At 37.2% G+C, this 22,890-nt stretch overlaps 1 protein-coding gene across 10 annotated transcripts in view; it reads left to right on the top strand.

Moving 5' to 3' along the window:
• PCDH15 (protocadherin related 15) overlaps positions 1–22,890 on the top strand; it is a 910,832-nt gene that overhangs the window by 396,887 nt on the left and 491,055 nt on the right. For 9 of the 10 annotated variants that reach the window (XM_018041648.1, XM_018041647.1, XM_005698156.2 and 6 more), the window contains one exon: positions 3,754–3,864. The exons of the other annotated variant lie outside the window; for it this stretch is intronic. In XM_018041648.1, coding sequence (XP_017897137.1) covers positions 3,754–3,864 — 111 coding nt within the window. The remainder of the gene's footprint in view (positions 1–3,753; positions 3,865–22,890) is intronic. 10 annotated transcript variants of the gene reach the window in all.

The following is a 22,890-nucleotide window of genomic DNA, read 5'->3' as shown; positions in this document are numbered from 1 at the left end:
AATAGATACTCGGAATCTGAATATAAGTAATACATTTCTATGATCCTTATATACTCTAAACTTTGATAAACATTGTCACATTGCCTTATCATATAGCAATTAAAAATAAATATTTTCTTACTAAATTTTGCTCTTTTTTTCCTCCTGAGGTAGAACTCTAGAAATGTCATTAGAGCAGGGCATTTATTTGAGTTGATCTAATCCAATATTTGTCTTTTTTTCCCCCCAATATTCTATTTGTTAGAGGAAAAATAAAGAGCATCCCAAGCATTTACCTACATTTTGCTTCTGCTTTTTCTCATGATTATTATTCTATTTTTTCAAGACAGAATGCACACTTCATAAATAACTGCTTATTAATGACTTAGCTAATTTTAACACAAAGGCTTTTCATATACAATAATTTATAAACAGCATTGATCTTAAAGCTGATAGTCTCCTTATGTTTCTTGGAACATAAATATTGATCGAACTTCTAGCACACGGAAAATCTCAGATATCTATAAAAGAGTGATTTAGAAAATAAAAATCAGGTTTAATCAAAAATGTGTTATAGGAGCTTAAGAACTTCCCTGGTGGCCCAATGACTAAGACTCACACTCCCAATGGAGGGGGCCCAAGTTTGATCCCTGATCAGAGAACTAGGGTTCATGTGTCACAACTAAAAAAATTTTGCATGCTGCAGTGAAGATGGATGTTCCATCCAAAAAGTGCTCTTAAGAACAATGACAATCCTTAATTAGCAATAAAATCCCTAATTAATAACTGTAATGTTAATAATAATTCTACTAATAACGACTGTCAACTAAAACAGAATCACAAACATGCATTACGTTACTTGACTAGAAACATCAAGGTAAGTATCTCCAGCTCATAGACTGAGATCCTTGAGAAATCTGTAAGGGAAAACAGAAAATACACAAATAACAAATATTGTTTGGAAAAAACAATATATCATAAGATCAAAGATGTAATCCTAAATTGGATGACAAAGAAGATTTTACTGAGTAGGATTTATAGAATTTATAACTCAGAGAAATGAGGGATAGGACCTTTAGGCAGGAGAAAATTAAAAGCAAATGTCACCTGTAAAGAGTCATGGCATAAATGGAAAAGAGAGGGGACTACAAGATGAGGACACATAGACAGGAGAAAATCATGTATCAAAGTGCTTTCAGCTGCAAATAATAGAAAATAATTTAAAGTGACTTTGCCAACAAAGTCATGGATTATCTCTCATAACAGGTTGTTCAGGGAAGGGGTGGTATCAGGATTTGTTAAGCAACTCAGAGATATCACAGAAATGACCTTTTTCTATTTTCTGCTCTTCCATTTTCAGCATTTTGTTTACTTCTAGATTAACTGTACCAGTAGTTCCAAAATGACTGCTGACATTTCCAAGTTTTATATCCTTATAGAAGCATCTATAAGAAGAAAAGGGGGAAAAATATATTCCCCTGTGTGTCTCTCTCTCTTTACAATTAAGAAAAGTTCTTCAGATTATCTAGAATTAGATCCCATGTACATTTCCAACAATCACTGGTAAGGTGTGGAATGTCCATGGTTGGAGTCGATTTGCCAAAACTCACTCTACTTAGGGGCATATGTGTCCCTGTTCAGTCACTCAGTCCTGTCCAACTCTTTGCAACCCCATGGACTGTAGCCCACCAGGCACCTCTGTCCATGAGATTTCCCAGGCAAGAATACTGGAGTGGATTGCCGTTTCCTTCTCCAGGCAATCTTCCTGACCCAGGGATCCCACCTGTGTCTCCTGCATTGACAGATGAATTCTCTACCACTGAACCACCTGGGAATCCCTGCTTAGAGGCATAGCCTCCCCTAAAGCACAAAGCTACCAGTTACCTGAACTCACGGAGTTCTGACACCAAGAATGAGGTGACTTTGGGGTAAGAAATCCACCATATATTTCATAACTATACTAAAAATTGATATATGGCTCTGTAGTAATTGTGTTAGACAGTTAATAACCCTGTAACAACACAATGAGTTGTGTTTTCTAGTGTATATGGCAATTATTTACTGAAGTGTCCCCTATAACTAACTTAGATATTTAGATTAAACCATTTTTACACTCCCTGGCTTAGTTTAGAGACCTACAGGGCTCCCCAGGTGGCACAATGGTAAAGGATCCTCCTGCCAATACAGGAGATGCAAGAGATGTGGGTTTGATTCCTGGGTTGGGAAGATCCTCTGGAGCAGGAAATGACTCCCCACTCCAATATTCTTGCCTAGAAAATTCCATCTACAGAGGAGCCTGGTGTCTACAGTCAAGGGGTGGCAAAAGTCAGACACAACTAAGCAAAGACACACAATGTTTAAATAGGCAAAAATGTAGGGAAAAAGTCAAATGTCTGTTTTTAGTTGTAGACATCTCACTTGGTACACTTTTTTTTTAAATTTGTATTTTAAAATGTTACTTCTTTAAATGACTGTATGCAAGAAGACTTGTAAAGTCAATTGTATGAGCACAAGAGTAAATCATTTAAAAATATGTATCAATTGTGTGCCGAATGTGTGTATGTACCAGAAAGAGAGGGAGTCAGGGTGGGAGGGAGGTAAAGATGGAGAGGGCGGGAGCATGATTCTAGATATTGAAGGTTAATTTGCCTACATTCCCCTGAATGAACTTGAGATGGGAGATTAGATTGGAGTCAACTGTTCTCACATTAAATTTCAGTTCCTAAGCAACTCCCCTTGTGTCAGCTGAGGACATAAAGACTCACAGACACCCCAACATCTCCCTCCCCCCACACACGTGCATATGCTTTCTTTCTTTCTCTTTTCTTCCTTCCTTTCTTGTACCTTCTTCCTCCCGCTTTGTCTTGCCTCCTCCCACCACTCCTTTCTCTGAAATATGTATCTGAGCATTTCATGTGGTATCCACAGTCACACACCCACCTACCACTACACAAAACAGCCAACCAAAAAAGTCCCAGGGCTAGAAGTAAAACTGATTGGTTGCCATAAGTGATAGACTATGTTATCAGTCTTCAAAATGGCACTAAAACAGAAAAGTGATGTAAAATCTTTTTAAGGATGAGAGACAGATCTTATAAATTACATCTTCTTGAGGAATGACTGTATTGTCTTACACTGACAGTTGCTAACACCGGAGGAGCACTGGTGGGTGGCATTTTGGAGGTTGCCCTTATGAATTGCATGTTACCAAGAAGAAACACAGTCTCTGTTAGGGTAAGGGCAGCAGATCTGAGGCTTGGAAAAACAAACAAAAACAACCTATACCACATTCTTTTTCACAAAAACACAGTTTCAAGTTAATAGTTATATATCTTTAATACAGTACTTGAAAATATGAGAATATAGAATAGACTCCAATGTCATAAAGGAATATTATGATAAATTATAAATGGTAATAATTGAACTCTTTGGTGATTAAAATAATTGTGAAAAGATAATATGGTAATAGGGAAGATCTTCAGACGTCTGGGCTTAGATTTAGATATATTTCCGGGATGTTTATGTACAGCTCTAATAATATGTGAAAAACTATCGCAAGAAGTAAATTTCCTAGATATCATCATCAAAGTAAGACCTACTGATTAGAATGACAAATTTTCGGAAATAAGAACATTAAAGCTGAAGCTGACATTCACATTCTGTTTTTAGATGATGAACATGTTGTCTATAACTTTCAAGGGGACTAAGCTGAAATATCAGATTCTCTAATTTATCTTCTGTTCCACTGATCCCAGATGTGTATCTTATTTGCAGGCTTCCAATGACACTTTTGAAATTCCCCTCATGTTGACTGGAAATGTAGTGTTAAGGAAGAGGCTCAACTATGAAGATAAGACTCGCTACTTTGTCATCATCCAAGCTAATGTGAGTTATCAGTTTCTCTTATTTCTGTCCTCTGAATCTATGAAATACAGAACTCTCCGGGAATGCCTGTGCTCGCTACAAGTTTACAGCCTCAACAAGGTAGCCCTGCCCTCAGTGTAATTTGTATATTATATTCTTCTGGATGAGGGATGGGTTGGAATAGAATGGGAAGATTATTCCCACTCACTGTATTCTCCAGACTTGGACTCACTCAAACACTTGAATGATTTGTTTTTAGCTCATACTGAAGTATTTCTCAAAGCATGATTGACTGAACAACTGCAGCAGAATCACCTTTAGTGTTAGTCACTTAGTTGTGTCCGGCTCTTTTTTGTGGCCCTGTGGACTTTAGCCACCAAGGCCCTCCATCCATGGAATTCTCCAGGCAAAAATAATGGTGTGGGTTGCCGCTTCCTTCTCCAGAATCACCTTGGGAGTGCGTTAAAACTGCAGATTCCTAGACCCAACCTCAGACCCTCTGAATACAAATTTCAGAAGGTAGAAGTGGAAAACTTGCAATTGTATTAGCTCCCCAGGGAACTTCAAAGTACACTAAAGGTAGAGAACTGTTGAATCATTTATTGAATCACTTACTGAATCATTTATCTTTTATTACTAGTTGCTCAAGACATATAAGTTACTATGAACATGATCTTTATATGTGGGCAGCAATAACAAAACCAGAAGAGCGGTTGCTTGTATAATGTTATTATCATTATTATCATCATTATTTTAATAGAATTGTTAAATTTATGTCATTCAAGGGTTGATTTGACAGTTCAAGTATATCACCAAAGACTCAGATTCCTTCTGTCCTTAAAATCTATCCTTCTTGAAACTTGGTTGTTTTTCCAATGTTTTAGAAGAGAAAGAAAAAGTATCCTCCACCAGTTGTCCTTAACAAGCTTATATGCAACCAAGTGTCCCTAAGTGGCCATATTTTCTCATTTTTGGAGATATTTCAGTAGAAAGAACATAAATGTGTGTGTGTGCGTGTGTGTGTGTGTGTGTGCGTGCGTGTGTGTCTGTGTGTGCGTAGTATACTTGTGGTGGTAGTTATAGTTAGAGAACTAGTTCTTGATGACAGTTTGCTAGACTTTCATTCAAAATAATTTGTTTTGGTTTGCTTTGTTTTCCAATTCAGTGCTGTTTGTCTTAGGGCTCAGTAGCAGAGAACAGAGTAGAAACTGCAGATATAGGAAAAAGTAAAATCTATTAAAGAGGACCCTTCAGAATTCTTCAAAAACACTGAAACATTTTTTTGTTTCCTATGTAAAGGAAAATGTGAAGAAAAGATACGATTTTCCTTTCTGACTCAAAATCTTTACTAAAATTTAAAGAAAAGTCAGATTGCTAAGAAATGTATTTGAAAACTAATTGCTATTGTGTTATTTAAAATGAGTTTTTAAAAAGAAATATAAAATAAAATAAATCGTCTGACCTGTTGTCTACTTTAAACTATTTATGAAGACATCTGGGACAATTTGAATCCAATTTGCTAGACTACTCGTAACTGGGAAAGACAGAAATTTTTGGCATTTCAAGGATAAACTTATGAAATAACAGGATATACATGGAGCTTTGAAAGGAAGGAATGGAACTGGTAAAAAGTTGAATGACAATTTGATTTTATCTGTAATGAAAGTGAAAGTGTTAGTCACTTAGTCTTGTCAGTGTAACCATATGGACTGTAGCCTGCCAGGCTCCTCTGTCCATATGAATTCTCCAGGCAAGAATACTGGAGTGAGTTGCCATTTCCTCCTCCAGAGGATCTCTCTGACCCAAGGATGGAACCCAGGTCTCCCACATTGCAGGCAAATTCTTTACCATCTGAGCCACCAGGGAAGCCTTTTGTCTGCAATAGCAAAGTTTATATAAATTTAAATTCTGCAATATAAAATGTGAATACTAAATACAGGTAATTATATGATTTTTTATGTTTTCAGATTATATCCTTTCAAAAATATATAATATATCAAAATTTAGGTATGTTATGATTTATTCAACTGTACTTAAGTTTTTTTGTTTGTTTTTTGCCATAAAATTGATAGCTAATTTCAGGATTCTCATGAGAGGCAAGGAGTGTAGTATAGTAGTAAAACTATAAACTTCAGAACCACATTGTTCAATAAAATCCTAATTCTGCCCTTGCCTAGCTGTGTGAATCTGTGTATACTCTGTATGTCAGTTTCCTAAGCAGTAAAAGGGTGATATTAATGAAACATACCACATAGGTTTCTTGTGAGGATAAGCAAGTTGGCAAACAAAAATGTGCTGAAACTAATACTTGGAATATATTCTGATATCATTACAGTGTTACATAAACTTCTTTAGTACCAGTACTTGGTTGTGTATGAATAGATAATTAAGAGATAAAATTACTATGATAAAAATTGTATGTATGCATATACATATGGCAGATTCTTTACTTTCTGAGCCACCATGGAAGCCCATATATACATATATTAATATATATGCAAGTATACTTTTCATCTTAGTAAATAATGTCATATTGTCTTCCAAACTGTTGCAACACATCACACTCCCACAAGTTATAAAGAAGAATGCTCATTTCCTCTACATTTTAGATGTATAACGTATTTAAAACAGTGGATTATTGGGGCTGGAAAGATGTTTCATGTTTACCTGAGGGTCAGTTTTGAGCTTCTCTTTCCAACTCCGAGTTCAGTGACCTCATTTGTGGCCATGGTGGGAGATATTTACAGTACTGAAAGTGACAAACGATTCAAGTCATGTTCTCTGGTGCCCTGTGGGGTGACCGTGGCTGTGCTCGCTTGGAGCAGGATCTCAGTTACTCAACCAGGGATGGAACCTGGATTGCAGCACTACCCTGGTTCTCATCCCCTCTGGAAAGGAATTTCAACAAAGAGATGGAAAACAGTGAAACAGATAACGTGTTTGTTAAGAGAAATATGTGTGGATACACGGTGGGTAGGCTCAGCCATTCGTATCCAGGCGAAATTTAAATCATTTATAGGGGGGCAGTCTTCCAGGTCTTTGTTTGCCTCTGGCCAGTCATCTTGCTTTGACCCCATATCTGATTTGTCGCCAGGCTCATCCGGTGTATGCAAGCATGCTTTTAGTCAAGATGGATCTCAGTGTGAGGGGCTCTGCGAAGTTAGCAAAACTGATAATTGCCTAGCCCTCTCCTCTCCTAAGGAAACTTTCTGTGCAGGTGTAATTTGGGACATCTCCCTGACCCCAAGGATGAGAAATATGTGACTTCCTTATCTTTTACCCAACCAAGGCTTAGCCCCTCTTCGACCCTGACATTACTAATACCTTACAGTATCTACAGGAGACAAAGTATGGCTTTTCATCCTGTTCCTGTTGTCATTTCTATCTCAAAGTATAAACAAGAGGCTACTTGTAAGTGTATAACCTGGAGTCCATCTATCTCCTGCCTCAGTCAGGGCTTCTTGTTTCAGCTGGTTGTTAAGCATTTATTGCCAAATATATAAAATGTGTGTGTGTGTGTATATATATATATATATATATATATATATATATATATATATATATATATATATATATTTGCTTTCCTAGTGATTCAATGACAAGGAATCTGCCTGCCAATGCAGGAGACATAGATTTGATCCCTGGGTTGGGAAGATCCCCTGGAGAAGGAAATGGCAACCCACTCCAGTATTCTTGCTTGGGTAATACCATGGACAGAGGGGCCTGGTGGGCTATAGTCCATGGGGTTGCAAAAGAGTCAGAGTTGGAAATGACTTTGCTACTAAAACAAAAACAACATCATAGATCTATCTATCTGTATGTATACAATTTATATTCTTATATTTATGTAGAATAATGATATTTATATATTTAAAATTATTCTTTTATAGTCTTTTTTATTATTGTATTGATGTTAACTAATGTACAGTGTAAACTGTGTCCATTAAAACCCTATATATTCTCTAAAAGTCATAAGGAAAGTTGAAATATGAGCAATCAATTTGGACTTCAAAGTAGATGGTTTCTAAGAGGCTAGAAGTCTAATAATAAATTACTAAACATTACTCAGCATTGGCTTTGCTTTGCTTAAAGTACAAAGATTTGATTGATTTGCAAAAGGAATCATTCAAATTTCATGTAGTTGTGAGGTTTCTTTTTATGCATATGAACATGCTATTATTCTTAAATAAATTGGAAGAGTTTTGGGAGACCCACATTACAAAAAAGCTTACCACTTATTTTATTTAGAAATTTTGCAACATTAGTACCCACACCATTTATTTTAAATATAAATAGAAAATGAGGCAATGATAAATTCTAGAGAAAAGGAGAAAAAAAATCTAGGACAGAAAGTTCAGAGAAGTACAAAAATCAGGGGTTTCCTTTTGTTGAAACTTCTGATACACTCTGTATTAGAATTTTGATGTTACCCTAAAACAAACAAACAAAAAAATCAGACTCATTTCTATACATAGATAGTTTTAAGCGAACTCTTTTTCTCTCTTTTTTTTTTTTTTTTTAAATTCAGGAGCCCATAAATTATTGTCAGAAAGAAAAGGTTTAAATTTAATTAAGACTCATAGCAAGAATACTGTTTGAATTATTCTATCAATATCAGTGCTAGTCCACATTTTGACATCAAAAAATCTTGAGAAGGGACATTAGCTATCTTTTGTAACAAGATAATATATTATACATATTTGTTGAATTAAAATGAATAGACTACCAAATAAAAATAAGTTTAATTGGGATAAGAAGTTTGGGGTCTACAACCCATGATGAGTCATATGCAAGTCCCCACAAAGCAAGGGAAGGAAGAGAGAAGGGGAAAAAAAGAAGTTGAGAGAGTTATAGTAAATAAAGAGACCATGGCTTTTCATTGGCTGAGTTGTTGCCAGAATAGAAGAGGTGATAAGCTATGCTGTGCTTGCAGACTGTGAGAACTCCCCCTTCTGGTCTCCTCACTATTTAATTGAGGTGAATTTTTTGCAGTTCTTTGGCTGACCTAAAAATTAAATGAACACAACACAGATTAACAGGAGAAAAAAACAAATTTAATAATGTATGTGAAGCAGTCTTATTAAAAAAAAAAGAGACTGAAAGAAATGACCAAAGAGAGCTGTCATTTAGACAAGAAAACTACAAATCTGTGAAGAATTTGCAAAGCAAGGGGGCATGGGCTGAGAATATCAAATTACTGAGTAAATAATGTGGTAGTTTTACACAGCCTCTTGGCCCCTGAAGTCTCTATTTCTGGTGATAATGATGCTTTCTATCCTCCTGGACCAGGGAGAGTCCTTTTCACACGGAAGATTCACGTCCTGCTTTGCTTTCAGGGGGACAAATATTGTCAGAATGTCCTCCTTGCACTGCTATTTCTTAAGAAACTTTAACATAAAATACTCAGTATGCCAATGTGACATATTACAAGGAGACATATCCTTCTCTTCTTCAAAACATTTCAATTATACAGATTTGGATATAAAAATTACTTTTCAGAATAACCCTTATCCTGACCTTTCCTTATGTCTACCTCACACTGATATGTGGAATAAATACTAATTTTACAACCATTGTTTTTATTTCTGCCAGTTTCTTGGGCATATTCTGGAGAGCAGGACTGAAGTGGAGGAAGATAGAGGTTTAAGAACTATTTACAAAATTTTCAAGTAATGAAGGCATGTAATGATACTATTTCTGTTTATTAGTACACATAAAATTTAAGAAAACTTAGGTAAGTGTCTCAAAAAAAGAAAAAAAAAAGACAGTTTCAAAGAAGAAAAGAAAGAACACACTTCTAAAGTGATTTAGACCAAGGCAAACTTGTTGCTACTATTTTCATTGTTGAATAAATCCAAGGAGTCAAGTTACTAGGATATGTTTCACAATTCCGGTTGGTGATAGTCCACCTTTCATTAGTGAAGGAAAGCAAGACAGACCCCTCCAAGGTCTTAGATAACTGAGTTAGGGTCAAAAGACTCAGGACAACTCTAATTATTATTATTATTTTTTTTAAATTTTCTTTCTCTACTGCAAATACCTGATAAAGTAATGAAAGAGTATGTAATATATATATCTATGAGTGAGTCTGGTGGATGCCTCTAGTCCTTTTGTTAACTTCAAACTACTTGAATACTAAATATGTAAGTGTTAAAAGTCTCTTTATTCCAAGGCTCCTATGATATTGCCAAAAATAAATCTAAATATCAGCATCATTTTTTCTTTTGAACTTTTTATTCTGTATTGGGGCATAGCCGATTAAATGTGATAGTTTCAGGTGAACAGCAGAGGGACTCAGCTCTTCCCTCATTCTCCACTGAATTCTTCCCCCATCCAGGCTACAACATAATATTGTACTATAAAATAGCTCCTTGTTGGCTATCCATTTTAAACACATTAGTGTGTACATGACCACCTCAAGCTCCCCAACTATCCCTTCCCTCTGGCAACATGTTTGTTTTCTAAGTCTGTGACTCTCTTTCTGTTTTGTAATGTAAATAAGTCCATTTGTATCTTTTTTTTTTTTTTTTTTGAGTTCACATATAGGGGATGTCGTACAATATTTCTCCTCTGTCTTGAACATCAGCTTTTTTGTCTCATATTCTTAATAAAACAGGTTTCATATGATTTCACAGTATTTGTTAGAGTTCACATTTTTCCTGGCTCCACTTCACACAACCAGTATTTAACTTTATACAGTTCTAAATACAGAGCAGATACTGAATGAATTAGAAATTAGCATTTATCTCTAGTTTGATCAAAGAATAGTGAGCAATTAAACTATTTCATAGCAGGAAAGCCTTTCAATTGAGTTGAAGGAATTGAAGTCTTACTTATTATTTGATGGTTAGAGGTGTTTATTGCCTAGATATTTTCATAGTTGAACTATTTGCAGTTTTATTAAATTGTGTTTTGTGAAAAAGAATGGATTATGACTGAGTTAGTTGTCTGTGAGCTATTTATAATATAAAATTTATTTTGAAGTTCTACTAGGCATGTATGTCTTATTTTTGAGTCAAACAAACACAAAAACCAGTTCTTGCTTGCATTACATTGACGAAATTTTCTACTTATTTAATAAATAATTAATTAAAAACAATGAGGGGCTTTGATATATCAGGTATCAGGATACAATAAATTTTGTTATGATCATGTGGGAGCAGAGGACTGGAGGCTTTGAGCAAAGATTGTCACTAAGTATTCAGTGACAAGGTCAATACACCTTCCCTATGAGGCACTGACAGAAAGTTGCAGCTAGGTCAGTATTCATCACACTCTGATGAATATTACTTGTGGGTCTCTCGATTCTATGTTGTAGTTGTCTGTACGCTGTTAAATTCCTCCATGTCAGTTTTTGTGTTGGATTATTCTTTGTATCCCCCGCAATTCCTTGCATAACTGCACTTACAAAAGTTGTGGAAGCTAACTAAAGGTTTTGTTGTAGGGAGGAAGCCAAATCAGACTCCAAGTAGGAACTGATTCTTTGACTTGCCTTTAATTGCTTTTGTTATTATAATCATATAGAACAGACTGCCTCACAGAATCATGCCCCTCTGCCTGACGGTTAAAATATGTTTCTTCAGAACTCTGTCCACATGTGGATGACAGAAAGGAAGAAATTAACACATACCCTGACTGAGGCTTGTCATTATAGTTCAGTTCAGTTCAGTTCAGTCACTCAGTCATGTCCGACTCCTGGCGACCCCATGGACTGCAGCACACCAGGTCTCCCTGTCCATCGCTAACTCCCAGAGCTTGCTCAAACTCATGCTCATTGAGTTGGTGATGCCATCCCGTCATCTCATCCTCTTGCCATCCCCTTCTCCTCCTGCCTTCAATGTTTCCCAGCATCAGGGTCTTTTCCAATGAGTCAGTTCTTTGCATCAGTATGCCAAAGTATTGGAGTTTCATTTCAGCATCAGTCCTTCCAATGAATATTCAGGACTGATTTCCTCTAGGATGGACTGGTTGAACCTCTTTGTAGTCCAAGGGATTCTCAAGAGTCTTCTCCAACACCACAGTTCAAAAGCATCAATTCTTCGGCGCTCACCTTCCTCTGCAGTACGACTCTCACATCGATACATTACTACTGGAAAAACCATAGCTTTGACTAGACAAATCTTTGTTGGCAAAGCAATGTCTCTGCTTTTTAATATACTGTCTAGGTTGGTCATAACTTTTCTTCCAAGGAGCAAGCATCTTTTAATTTCATGGCTGAAGTCACCATCTGCAGTGATTTTGGAGCCCCCCAAAAATAAAGTCTGACACTGTTTCCACTGTTTCCCCATCTAGTTGCCATGAAGTGATGGGACCAGATGCCATGATCTTCGTTTTCTGAATGTTGAGCTTTAAGCCAACTTTTTCACTCTCCTCTTTCAGTTTCATCAAGAGGTTCCGTGGTTCTTCTTCACTTTCTGCCATAAAGGTGGTGTCATCTCCCAGCAATCTTGATTCCAGTTTGTGCTTCATCCAGCCCTAACCCTAACTCTAATTTTTTTTGGATGTACTCTGCATATAAGTTAAATAAGCAGCGTGACAAAATACAGTCTTTCCGTATTTGGAACTAGTCTGTTGTTCCACATTCAGTTCTAACTGTTGCTTCTTGACCTGCAGATTTCTTGACCATACAGATTTCTCAGGAAGCAGGTCAGGTGGTCTGGTATTCCTATCTCTTTAAGAATTTTCCACAGTTTGTTATGCTCCCCACAGTCATTTGGCATAGTCAATAAGGCAGAAGTAGATACTTTTCTGGAGCTCTCTTGCTTTTTCAATGATCCAACGGATGTTGGCAATTTGGTCTCTGGTTCCACTAACTTTTCTAAATCCAGCTTGGACATCTGGAAGTTCATCGTTCACATACTGTTGAAGCCTGGCTTGGAGAATTTTGAGCATTACTTTACTAGCGTGTGAGATGAGAGCAATTGTGCAGTAAGTAGTCTCAGCATTCGTTGGCACTGCCTTTCTTTGGGATTGGAATGAAAACTAACCTTTTCCAGTCCTGTGGCCACTGCTGAGTTTTCCAAATTTGCTGGCATATTGAGTGTAGCACTTTCACAGAATCATCTTTTAGGATTGTATATAGCTTAACTGGAATTCCATCACCTCCACTAGCTTTATTCGTAGTGATGCTTTCTAAGGCCCACTTGACTTCACATTCCAGGATGTCTGGCTCTAGATGAGTGATCACACCATCATCGTTATGTGGGTCATGAAGATCTTTTTTGTATAGTTCTGTGTATTCTTGCCACCTCTTAATATCTTCTGCTTCTGTTAGGTCCATACAATTTCTGTCTTTTATTGTGCTCATCTTTGCATGAAATGTTCCCTTGGTATCTCTAATTTTCTTGAACAGATCTCTAATCTCTCCCATTCTATTGTTTTCCCCTATTTCTTTGCACTGATCACTGAGGAAGGCTTTCTTTATCTTGCCTTGCTATTCTTTGGAACTCTGCATTCAGATGCGTATGTTTTTCCTTTTCTCCTTTGCCTTTTGCTTCTGTTCCTTTCACAGCTATTTGTAAGACCTCCTCAGATAACCATTTTGCCTTTTTGCATTTCTTTTTTGGGGGCATGGTCTTGATCCCTGTCTCCTGGACAAAGTCACAAACCTCCGTACACGGTTCTTCAGGCACTCTGTCTGTCAGATCTAATCCCTTGAATCTATTAGTCACGTCCACTGTATAATTGTAAGGGATTTGATTTAGGTCATACCTGAATGGTCTAGTGGTTTTCCCTACTTTCTTCAATTTAAGTCTGAATTTGGCAATAAGGAGTTCATGGTCTGTGCCACAGTCATTCTAGGAGATGTTTTGAAAGATTAAGGTCCTTTTTACTTTACTTCCTCACCTCTCCTCATCTCTAATCTATAAAAGAACCTGGCATCCAGACCCCAATAAGGTGGTTATTTTTAGGCACTAGCCTGCCATCTTCTCAGTCTGCTGGCTCTCTGATTAAAGCCTCTTCCTTGCCTCAGCACCTCGTCTCTCAGATTCACTGGCCTGTAGTGTAGTGAGCAGATCGAGCTTGAATCTGGTAACAGTTTCATATAATTAAATGTTGAATGTTAGCAACTTTATAAGTGATATGTAAATAATGCACACTGAGAAAATACAAGTTAGGCAGTCAAACTTGATTAACTCTTAAAGAAGATGCGTCCTTGCTTGCCAGACATAGTCACAGTCTCCTTAACCAGTGATATTTTTACATGTTTAAACTTTTAAAGTATTATTTTTAAAATGATAGAAAGAAATAAGGAAGGAAAATAGAATAGAAGGAAGGATTTGAGGGGGGTAGTTTTTAATATGTATTGGATTTACACATAGCAATGAATGAAAATATAAACTTAATAAAATCACATAAAATATTTATAGAAACAATTATGCTTTATTTATACCACCCCCAATTTACAATGTTATTTCCTTTATTCAGAAGAGTCACAAAAAGCAAGCATTTTACTAGAAGAGCAAAATATTTCTTTCATTTTAGCTTTTATTAGAACTGTTAGGGGCTTTGTTTTAGGCAATATTTTAAGATCAAATTTGGTTCTGAACTGTGAAAAGAGAATTATGGATTAAAATCACCTTCCAGAGACTTGCAAGTTAGGAATGTGCACAAGGCCTATTTTCATCTCTCTATTTATGTTGTATTTATTCGAGACAAATTCTGGAAAATCTCTATGTATATATTAATCAAGTTGGTAGTTTTGGTAGTTTTTCTTAGTGTGTTTCACATGAAGTAGTGAAAAGGAGCAGAATGTGTCAGCCCAAAGTGTATCTCTTTAGCATGTGTACAAAATATTAATCAGTCAATCTAAGAAAGTTATGGAAAATTTTATTTACCAAAATGAAGATTATAACCCAGGGACAGTCTCTCAGAGAGCATGAAGAGCTATTCTGCCCATCAGAGGTCAAAGCGCAGTTACATATAAGTTTCTGGGACAAAGGGCTATATATTAAATGATGTATTATAGACAATTTACACAACCTACATGTACAAAGAGTAACTGGCCATTGATCCTCATGACTCCTTACATGATTAAGAAGGAGGGTTATCTCCTAAGGAGTTGTGATCCTTGATGAAATTAGAAAGAATATGTAATATGTACAGTACTCACTAAAGGGGAAGAAATTTTCTCATTTCCTAAATTATTAATTTTCTTTCAGCAAGCATAAGAAGTATTTTGGGCTGAGTAATAAACAAAAAACACAGCAGGCAGAAAAGAAGCTCTAAAAACTAATAGAAGAATTTTCATTTACAAGTAAAAACTCCAATTGTAAAGGGTATCTTTCTATCTGTACCAAGAAGGCAAGGATGTTTCTAAATCTCTAGAAACTTATCAGTGGACAAGGCTTGCATTTAAATCTGTATAACAAACACACAGAAGAGTCTGAAATGCAATATATGTGTGCTATCTTGAAAAAACTTCAGAAATGTCTCAATTCCTTTCCAAGGCAAACCTTTTAACATCAGAGTAATCCAAGTCTATGTGCCAACCACTAATGTCTAAGAAGCTGAAGTCAAACAGTTTGTGACAACCTCTCAAAATTTCTAGAGCTTACACTAGAAAAAGATGTCCTTTTCATCATAGGGGAATTGAAAACTAGGAAATCAAGCAGTACCTGGAATGACACGCAAAATTGCCCTTGGGGTACAGGATGAAGCAGGTCAAAGGCTAACATAGTTTTGAAAGAGAACACACTGGTCATAGCAAATACCCTCTTCCAAAAACACAAGGGACAACTCTATACATAGACATCATCAGATGGTTAATACCAACATCAGACTGATTATATTCTTTGCAGCCAAAGATGAAGAAGCTCTATACAGTCAGCAAAAATAAGACCAGGAGCTGACTGTGGCTCAGATCATGAACTCTTTATTGTAAAATTCAGACTTAAATTGAAGAAAGTAGGGGAACCACTGGGCCATTCGAGTATGAGATAAATCAAATCTCTTATGATTATTTGGAAGTGACAAATAGATTCAAAGGATTAGATCTGATAGACAAAGTACCTGAAGAACTATGGACACAGATTCATAACATTGTACAAGAGGTAGTGACCAAAAGTATGCCAAAGAAAAGGAAATTCAAGAAGGCAAAGTAGTTGTCTGAGGGGGCCTTACAAAAAGTTGAGAAAAGAAGGGAAGCAAAAGGCAAAGGAGAAAAAGAAAGATACACCCATATGAATGCAGAGTTCCGAAGAATAGCAAGGAGAGATATGGAAGGCCTTTTTCAATGAAAAATGCAAAGAATAGAGGAAAACAATAAAATTGAAAAGACTAGAGATCTCTTCAAGAAAATTAAAGATACCAAGGGAACATTTCATGAAAATTTAGACACAATAAAGGACATAAACGGCAAGGATCTAACAAAAACAGAAGAGATTAAAAACAGATGCAAGAATACACAGAACTGTACAAAAAAGGTACTAATGCCCAGGATAATCATAATGGTGTGGTCACTCACCTAGAGCCAGACATCCTGGAGTATGAAGTCAAGCGGACCTTATGAAGCATCTTTCTGAATAAAGCTAGTGGAGGTAATGGAATTCCAGCTAAGCTATTTAAAATCCTAAAAGATGATGCTATGAAAGTGCTGCACCCAATATGCCAGCAAATTTGGGAAACTCACCAGTGACCACAGGACTGGAAAAGGTCAGTTTTCATTCCAATCCCAAAGAAGGGCAATGCCAAAGAATGTTCAAACTACCATACAGTTGCACTCATTTCACAAGCTAGCAGGCTAATGCTTCAAGCTAGGCTTCAACCTAACCTGAACAGAGAACTTCCAGATGTTCAAGCTGGATTTAGAAAAAGAAGAGGAACCAGAGATCCAATTGCCAACATTCACTGGATCATAAAGAAAGCAAAGAAATTCCAGAAGAATATCTACTTATTCTTCATCGACTACACTAAAGCCTTTTACTGTGTAGATTACAACAAACTGTAGAAAATTTTTAAAGAGATGGGAATACCAGATCACCTTGCCTGCCTCCTGACAAGAAGCAACAGTGATAACTGGACATGGAAAAATGGACAGATTCAAAATTGGGAGCAGTATATCAAGGCTGTATATTGTCACCCTGCTCATTTAACTTACAAGTAGTGTACATTATGTGAAATACCAGGCTGGATGAATCAAAAGCTGGAATCAAGATTGCCAGGAAAAATATCAAAAACCTCAGATAGGCAGATGATACCACTCTAATGGCAGAAAATGAAGAGGAACTAAAGAGTTTCTTGAAAGTGAAAGATGAGAGTGAAAAACCTGACTTTAAACTCAACATTCAAAAAAGTAAGATCATGGCATCCAGTTCCATAACTTCATGGCAAATAGAAGGGGAAATAGTATAAGCAGTGACATATTTTATTTTCTCAGTTTCCAAAATCACTGGGAATTGTGACTGCAGCCATGAAATTGAAAGATGCTTGCTCCTTGACTTGACAGATATAGTAAATCTTGATAGTGTATTAAGAACAGAGACATCATTTTGCTGACGAAGATCCATTTAATCAAAGCTATAGTTTTTCCATAGTTATGTATGGATGTAAAAGGTGGACCATAAAAGAGGCTGAGTGCTGAAACATTGATGTTTTTGAACTGTTCTGGAGAAAACTCTCAAGAGTCCCATGGACTGCAAAGAGTTGAAACTAAAACAGGAGGGAACGGGACAGGGTACAACATTTGAAAGAATTTCATACCCCAAGACAAACCATAAATCTATTAGAATCAACTGAGTCCAAGATGGCATACAAGTCACCTTCAACTAGACCTTGATCTTCAATCAGCAAGCTAAATGACATATCCAGAGGAGCCATGACAGGTCAAGGTACCAAAAGACCAAAATGTGGGTGATGGCCCAATTTTCTCTACCCTTTCCCCCAAATAGTTGGAATAATCTTCCCACTCATTAGCCTATGAAATTACCAGGCTCATAAAAACTAACTATGCCATAACTCAAAGCAGCTGCACTCACCCCATGTGATGGCCCACAGTCTGTCTATGGAGTGTGCTTCTCTCTGAATAAATCCGCTTCTTACCTATCCCTTTGTTTCTATTTCCATGATGAAACATCAAGAACCTAAGCTTCACTAGGTCCTGAAACCAGGTCTGTGATCTCAGTTGGAAGACTGTGGGTTTTGTCTGAGTCGAAGTCCAAGCCACGGGAGTTTGAGTACCAAACTGGGTTTTGGTTAGGTTTGAGTCTTGGCTTATGGGTTCAAGTCCCAAACTGAGGTAAACAGTTTCAAAACCAGTCATTCCTAAAAGAAATTAACTCTGAACATTCATTGGAAGGACTGATGCTGAAACTCCAATACTTGGCAACCTGACGCAAAGAGCTGACTCCTTGGAAAAGGCCCTGATGTTTGGAAAGAATGAAGGTGAAAGAAAAAGAGGGTGAGGATGATGAAATGGGAATCAGAAGTTTGGTTAACAGAGCCTAAGAAAGAACTTCACAGTAAAGAAAGAACACCCACAGTGGCAAGTGAATACGATTTATTAAAGGGAAGGAATGTACAAAGCTCTCAGCATAGACATTGAGAGGGGATAAAGAGTCCCCCCAAAGTGGGACTTACAACGGTTATATCCTTGCCAGTATTAATCTGTACAGTTTTGATTGGCTCCTGTCCTTAAAATACATAATTTCTAACCTATCATTTTAAAGGTCAAAATGTTTAGCTTAAAGTCTTCTCTTGATCCTCGGATTAAGTCATCACTCTTTTTCATACCTCCTGGCCATTTTGCAATGGACCTGATGTATGGGCTAAAAAATTAATGATCAACAGTTGTTTTTCCCTCAGGCATATGGAACAGAAGTTAATTACTGCCCTCCCTGGGATCTGAGTGCTAATAGTTTATCAGACCAAGGATATGTTCCAGGAATTTGGAAAAAAGGGTATAACTTTAGGTTAATGGAGGGAGATATTTATTGAAAACAAGGTCTCAGAGTACTACACTGACTGCCTTCAACAAGATGATAAGATAGGATCACTGACTTAGTGGACATGAATTTGAGAAAACTCAAGAGATAGTGAAGGTCAGGAAAGCCTGGCCTGTTACATTCCATGTATTGCAAACATGGACATGACTTAACAACTGAACAACACCATGCCTCTAGAGTGAATTCTTACCCTTGAGAAAGGTAAGAACCAAGGAAATCATTGGAATGTGGCAATATTACATAAAATGGTATTAATTAAATATCTTTCTTAAATTTTAATTGACACCATCTTTTTTTGAAAACTACATTCTACACAGCTGTAGATGTGGGAAATTTTTCCATTCTACACTTCTAGGTTCTTTGGTTGGTCTAATAATCACATTGCCATAAAACAGATTAATGGAAAAAAGACAAAGTTGTATCACATATATGACTTCCCAGTGGCCTGGATGGTAAAGAATCTATAATGCAGAAGACCTGGTTTCAATCCCTGGGTTAGGAAGATACCTTGGAGAAGGGAATGGCTGCCCATTCCAGTATTCTTGCCTAGAGAATTCCATGGACAGAGGAGGGGGGCTTTTCAGTCCATGGGGCCTCAAAGAGTCAGATGCAACTAACACATACACATACCTTTTGTATACATCGGGAAGACTCAGGAAAACAGGGTAACTACTTCCCAGTGTTATGCCTGCAGTCCGAGTCCCCACAGCTGAGAAAACAAGACATCCATGGCAATGCAAAAGCAAAAAGGGGCTTTATTTCTAACTCGAGCTAGGACCCAAGTCACATCCAGCACAGTGGAGTGGAGCAAGGGCCCTGAGCCCTGAATTACAGCAGTATTTATAGGTTTAGGACAAAGACAGGGAGTTGGCAGGGGCGGATTGGTTGCAAGGGTTCCTTAGCACCTACTAATTGGCTAGATTTTCGCATGTGCGGGCTTTCTTAGGGGATTTTCATCCTTGTCCTGATAGTCTTGAACCAGGCTACAGGGAGTATACTGATTGGTCGAGTCCTGGCACTGGTAGAAGATGATCTCAGCTCCTCCTTGGCAATAACTCAGCCCCTCTGTAAAGGAGACGTAGGCCTACCTTGGCCCCTGAAGCCTGTCATGGCGCCTGTTTGTTCCTAACACCCAGTATGGCAGAAGCCCTTACCTTAAGTATCATCTTTAGCTAAACACAGAAGATATTGAGGTAGAAGTTTAGTTAAAGGAAGTCAGGTGGCAGAGTGGTAAAGAATCTGCCTACCATTGCAGGAGACATCGGTTTGATCCCTGGGTGTATCCCCCAGAGAAGGAAATGGCAACACACTCCATTCTTGCCTATAAAATTTCATGGATCCTGGAGGCCTAATTCCATAGGGTTGCAAAAGAATCAGACAGAACTTAGTGAGTAAACAACAACAAAAGTCGATATGCATATTTAAGTTGCTAGTGATAAGATCAGCTTCCTCTTCCAGGTATAGCCAAGGGGACCCCTTTACAAAAGATTTCCCTTGTATATGTAAATATCCCTTACAAAAGGCTATTTCTCAATTTTCAAAGCTTCCTTTGTGCCTTCAGTTTCTTAAAAATAATCAGCCTAAAATAATCTTTATGCCAAAGAGACATATTTGGGGGTGGCAAATTCTACTCCCCTATATTATAATCATAATTTAAAATAGTAGGTTTGATGTGTTTTCTAAAAAAAAAAAAAAAAAAGAAGAAGTTAAATTAAGACTTTTCTATTTATACTCAGTTCATAGATTTAAAGTATAATTTAAAATTCTTATTTGGAGACCAAAATTATCTCACATGTCATTCGTTACCCCTAATATATGTTCAGCTGTACTAGATATAATAAACAGATATGGAAAATTTAAAACAGTTAATGGAGGACTTAAAAATTATATAAAGTTATATACTTATATATTTAACAAATCAGGAGAATTCCCTGGCAAGCCAGTGGTTAGGAATCTGCTCCCTTACTGCCAAGGGTCTGGGATCAACCTCTAGTTAGGGAACTAAGATCCCACAAGACATGCAGTGAGGACAAAAGTTAATAATACATTTTTAAAAGTAAATAAAAATTTAACCAATCATGATTGTCAGTACAATCTAAATATGTTTATTCTGTTCTTGAGAAAGAAAAATGTTTTTCTCAGTCCTCTTAGATTTACTAATCAGAGACTTTTGTATTAGACTGACCAAAACCAAAATAAAACAAAACCCAAGGGCTTTCCTGGTGGTCCAGTGGCTAAAAAACTGCCTTGCAGTGCTGGGGGCACAGGTTCAATCCCTGGTCCAGGAAGATCTCATATAGTTCAGAGCAACTAACCCTGTGCACCACTGAAACAGAATCCAAGTTCTTGTTCATGGAGAACTTCACGAACATGCAAACCCTCACCCAAGTAGAGTTTATATTAAAGGAGAGAGAAGTATAAAACTCCCAGTACAGACACTGACAAGAGGTGCAATGACCCCAAAAAGGTGGCTTAAAACTCAACATTCAGAAAAAAATATGGCATACGGTCCCATCACTTCAGAGCAAATAGATGGGGGAACAATGGAAATAGCAACAGACTTTATTTTCTTGGGCTCCAAAATAACTGCAGATGGTGACTGCAGCCATGAAATTATAAGTCCCTTGCTCCTTGGAAGAAAAGCCATGATAAACTAAGATGAGAATCTGAGTTCTTGTCTGAAGAGTGGAATCCATAAACAGGCAACATTCACAGTAGCAAGCAAATAGGATTTATTAAAGCAGAGGAAAGTACAAAGCTCTCAGTATAGATGCTGAGAGGGGTAATAGAGTCCCCCCCAAGGTAGGACTTACAGCAGTTTTTATATCCTTCCTTAAATCATAGTATTTCTAACCAATTAATTTAAAGATCAAGATACTTAACATCTTTCTGCCCTCTCTTGATCCTTGGATTAAGTCTCCACCCTTTTTCATATCCTCTGGCCATTTTACAATAGACCAGATGTATGGGCTTATGAACCAGAGATCAAATTGCCAAAATCCATTGGATCATCTAATGGCTTTTCCAGTAGTCATATATGAATGTGAGAGTTGGACTATAAAGAAAGCTGAGTGCCAATGAATTGATGCTTCTGAACTGTGGTGTTGGAAAAGACTCTTGAGAGACCATTGGACTGCAAGAAGATCCAACCAGTCCATTCTAAAGGAAATCAGTCCTGAATGTTCATTGGAAGGACTCAGGCTAAAGCTGAAACTCCAATATTCTGGCCACTGGATGTGAAGAGCTGACTCATTTGAAAAGATCCTGATGTTGGAAAAGATTGAAGGCAGGAGAAGGGGAGGACAGAGGATGAGATGGTTGGATGGAATCACCACTCAATGGACATGAGTTTGAGTAAACTCTGGGAAGCTTGGAGAGCTGCAGTCTATGGGGTTGCAAAGAGTCAGACATGACTGAGCAACTGAATTGAACTGAACTGATTGGATCATTGAAAAAGCAAGAGAGTTCCAGAAAAACAGCTACTTCTGCTTTATTGACTACATCAAAGACTTTGACTGTGTGGATTGAAATAAACTGTGGAAAATTCTTAAAGAATTTAAGACCTGTCTCCTGACAAATCTGTATGGTCAAGAAATCTGCAGGTCAAGAAGCAACAGTTAGAACTGGACATGGAACAACAGACTGGTTACAAATAGGGAAAGGAGTATGTCAAGACTGTATATTGTCACCTTGCTTATTTAGCTTGTGTGCAGAGTACATCATGTGAAATGCCAGGTTGGATAAAGCACAGGCTGGAATCAAGATTGCTGGGAGAAATATCAATAACCTCAGATATACAGATAACACCACCTTATGGCAGAAAGTGAAGAAGAACTAAAGAGCCTCTTGATGAAAGTGAAAGAGGAGAGTGAAAAAGTTGACTTAAAACTTAACATTCAGAAAACTAAGATCATAGTATACAGTCCCATCACTTCATGGCAAATAGATGGGAAACAATGGAAACAGTTACAGACTTAACTTTCCTGGGCTCCAAAATCACTGCAGCTATGAAATTAAAATATGTCTGCTGCTTGGAACAAAAGCTATGACCAACCTAGACAGCATGTTAAAAAGCAGAGATATTACTTTGCCATGACTGAACTGA

This window comes from Capra hircus, chromosome 26 (assembly GCF_001704415.2).
Source record: "Capra hircus breed San Clemente chromosome 26, ASM170441v1, whole genome shotgun sequence".
NCBI classification, from domain to species: Eukaryota; Metazoa; Chordata; class Mammalia; order Artiodactyla; family Bovidae; genus Capra; species Capra hircus.
This window is presented reverse-complemented; position numbering and strand designations above follow the sequence as displayed.